Below are 3,444 nucleotides of genomic sequence, written 5' to 3'. Positions count from 1 at the left end.
AAAAAAAAAAAAAAAAAACAATAACCATAGTTAAAATATGTGCTTAGCAGGGGCTGGTGGTCAGTTTTTATGTGGGGCTGTCTACATAAGAGTGTCCCACAATAGAGAGTATGTCTATATAAATAGCCTCAGAGTGTACTGTGTTGGTGATAAATGTTTTTAAAATTTACAATTATTAAAATTTTTTATTAGAAATTATAATCAATTTTATAGATATTTATAAGAAAGAATTTGCTTTTACACTGAAAGGAAGCAGAAGGTGTAGAAAGAAGTTAATAATTCCTTGTGATCTCAAAGGTATTATGTTGAATGCATTGAGAAGATCAACTTATTAGTGTCTGTTTAAAGATTGCATTCTCATTTTTCATTACAGAGACATTTTTTAGCCATCCTTTCCTTGAGCAAGTTCCAGTAAAAAAATGTGAGTACCCATTTTTTGAATTTTTATTTAAAGAATAAATGTAAAGCCAGGTGTGGTGGCTCATACCTATTAATCCTAGCACTCTGGGAGGCTGAGGCAGATAGATCACCTGAGCTCAGGAGCTCCAGACAAGCCTGGGCAAGGGTGAGACCCTGTCTCCAGTAAAAATAGAAAAACTAACCAAATGTTATGGTGGGCACCGGTAGTCCCAGCTTACTCAGGGAGGTTGAGGCAAGAGGATTGCTTGAGGTTGCTGTGAGCTAGGCTGAGGCCATGGCACTCTAGCCTGGAGCAGCAGAGTGAGATTCTTTAGTAAATAAATAAGTTAAATAATAGATAAATGCAAACTTAAGAAAAATTAGTATTTTTTTTAATTGTTTGGTTCCATTTGTATACAGTGTGCATAATCAGTAAATGCAGATAGACAGAACATGGTGGATGATGGCCAGGGACTGGGGGAGAGAATACGGATTGAGTGCTAAGGAAAAATTAGTATTTTATATTATAAAATTATTTTTTTACTGTGCTTTTCTAGATTTCTTAGATACCTGTTATTGTGTTTGATATCAGCCCATTTTCCTTCTAAATCTAAGTTGAAAGGCTGGGCAAGGTAGCTCACGTCTGTAATCCTAGCACTCTGGGAGGCCAAGGAGGGCCGAGGAGCTTGAGCTCACGAGTTTGAGACCAGCCTGAGCAACAGTGAGACTCCATCTCTACTAGAAATAGAAAGACTGAGGCAAGAGGATTGCTTAAGCACAAGAGTTGGAGGTTGCTGTGAGCTATGACGCTACAGCACTCTACCCAGGGTGACAGCTTGAGACTCTGTCTCAGAAAAAAAAAAAAATCGAAGTTGAAATAGTTTTAGTAGGGTGGTCCCGGTGGCTCAGTGGGTGGGGCGCTGGCCCCATATACAGAACCCAGCCACAGGCAAACTGTAACCAAAAATAGCTGGGCGCCTATTATCCCAGCTACTTGGGAGGCTAAGGCAAGAGAATCACCTAAACCCAGGAGCTGGAGGTTGCTGTGAGCTATGATGCCGTGGCACTCTACCAAGGGTGATAAAGTGAGACTCTGTCTCTAAAAAAAAAAAAGAAAGAAAGAAAAGAAAAAGGAAACAGTTTTAGTAATTGCTGCATTTTTCATAATTTTTTTCCCCACCAGAATGTGTAGGTCAAAAGCAAATGCAAATTTACTGGCCACCACACCTGGCTAGATTTTCTGTTGTTACTAGAGACAGGGTCAGGCTTTAGTCCAGCTGCTCTTGAACTCCGGAGCTCAAGTGATCCTCCCAGAGTGCTGGGATTACAGGTATGTGAGCCATGGTGTTTACCGGTAAATTCAAATTTTTGATCATACAGTTTGGGGAGGTTTTTGTTTTTTCTTTTTCTTCCCCTCCTCCTCCTCCTTTTTTTTTTTTTTTTTTTTTAAATTTTAATAGAGACACAAGAATCTTACTATATTACCTAGGCTGGTCTGGAACTCCTGGCCTCAGGCAGTTATCCTGCTTCAGATTCCCAAATACCTGGGATGCCGGCACGAGCCACTGTTTCTTGTTTTAGAGATGAAGCTTTTCTATTAGGCAGAGCATATAGCTCTTTGTGTTTCCTCCACCAGCTTGCCCAGTACCAGTGCCTGTGTACGCTGGCTCTGTCTCTGCAAGTTCCTGTGGCAGCTCTCCATCCTGTCGTTTTGCTTCTCCACCAGTAAGTTCTAATTTTATTAAAAAATAACTTCAGAATTAGTGCTGTTGCATCTGTTCACAGATGGAGCCTGCAGTTACATTCTGGATCCTCTTTTAATGTGTAGTATTTACTAATGCAGCTGCGGTTTGGGAGAGAGGGCATTACAGCTGGGTCAAATGGACCTGCATTTGGACCTCTGTCTATTTAACTGTAATCTTCAGCAAGAGATACCACCTCTCTATGCCATTTTCTCTGAATAGTGAGTATAGTACTGTAACCTTTTTTTACGCCCTGTAAGGTTTTGGTGATGATACTTGTAAACAAAGAGTATTCATTACAAGTGGGTAGGCAGTAAATATTTATTTTACGTGAATGCTGTGTACCTCACCTCAGGGTTCTTTTTTCTAAACACTCAGTTGGTACTAAACCTGGGATATTTTTTGTACTTAGGATTTCCTCTGATGGAGGAGTGGCCTCTGAGCCAGATTTCACTTGGTCTCTTAATCATGATTAGAACCCTTGATGGTTACCATTCAAACCTCTTCTTTCTCTGTTCCCTGAGGTTCCCAAACCCATTTCCCACATAGTTGTGTTCCCTCCCACGTAAGTGCTTCCTCCTGACCCTGAGGATGTCTGGTTATTCTGGTCATTTTCTCTTCCTACTATATTCTCCCAGGGTTTTACCTTGTCCTCTTCTTGCTTTTTTTAGACTGGCCCTTCCGGCAGGTCTCTGTTGTATCCTGTTAGGGTTGTGATTTTGAGGCTTTTCTATAAACGAAAAGTCCAAGGGCTCTTGTATCAGCTATTCTATCTTCCAGATTATCCCAGCAGACATGAATTTCTTGAATTCTGCTGGCAGAAAGGTGCAGGAGTCATAAAAGGAAGGAGTTGTGTGATTGATTAGCCAGTTGAGACAACTGAGAGGTTTAGAAGGGTGAAGCTGGGCCTCTGTGGTGGCTAAAACCTATAATCCCAGCAATGAGGAGGCTAAGGTGGTAGCATCACTAGAGGCCAAGTGATGCTATGTACCAGTGTGTGTAACATGACACCCCATCTTTATAAAAAATTTAAAAAATTAGCCAGGCATGGGGGTGTGTATCTGTAGTCCCAGCTACTCAGGAGGCTGAGGCAGGAGGATCCCTTGAACCAGGAGTTTAAAGCTCCTGTGAAGCTATCATCAGGCCACTGTATTCTGGCCTAGGCAAGAGTGCAAGACCCCATGTCTCTCTCTCTCTTTTTCTTTTTTAAGAGACAGAGTGGGCTCGGCACCTATAGCTCAACCGGCTAAGGCGCCAGCCACGTACACCTAAGGTGGCGGGTTCGAATCCCCAGCCCGGACCC

At 41.9% G+C, this 3,444-nt stretch overlaps 1 protein-coding gene across 2 annotated transcripts in view; it reads left to right on the top strand.

Annotated features, from left to right (window-relative positions):
• The window catches only part of ULK2 (unc-51 like autophagy activating kinase 2), a 104,104-nt gene that overhangs the window by 42,695 nt on the left and 57,965 nt on the right, over positions 1 to 3,444 (top strand). For both annotated transcript variants that reach the window (XM_003791063.3, XM_023514015.1), the window contains exons 11-12: positions 374 to 421; positions 2,036 to 2,124. In XM_003791063.3, the coding sequence (XP_003791111.3) occupies positions 374 to 421; positions 2,036 to 2,124 (137 nt within the window). The remainder of the gene's footprint in view (positions 1 to 373; positions 422 to 2,035; positions 2,125 to 3,444) is intronic.

Source organism: Otolemur garnettii, unplaced genomic scaffold (genome assembly GCF_000181295.1).
Source record: "Otolemur garnettii isolate 467f Iridium unplaced genomic scaffold, OtoGar3 scaffold00046, whole genome shotgun sequence".
NCBI lineage: Eukaryota > Metazoa > Chordata > Mammalia > Primates > Galagidae > Otolemur > Otolemur garnettii.
Note: the sequence above shows the minus strand (reverse complement) of the source record. Positions and strands in the feature narration are given on the sequence as shown.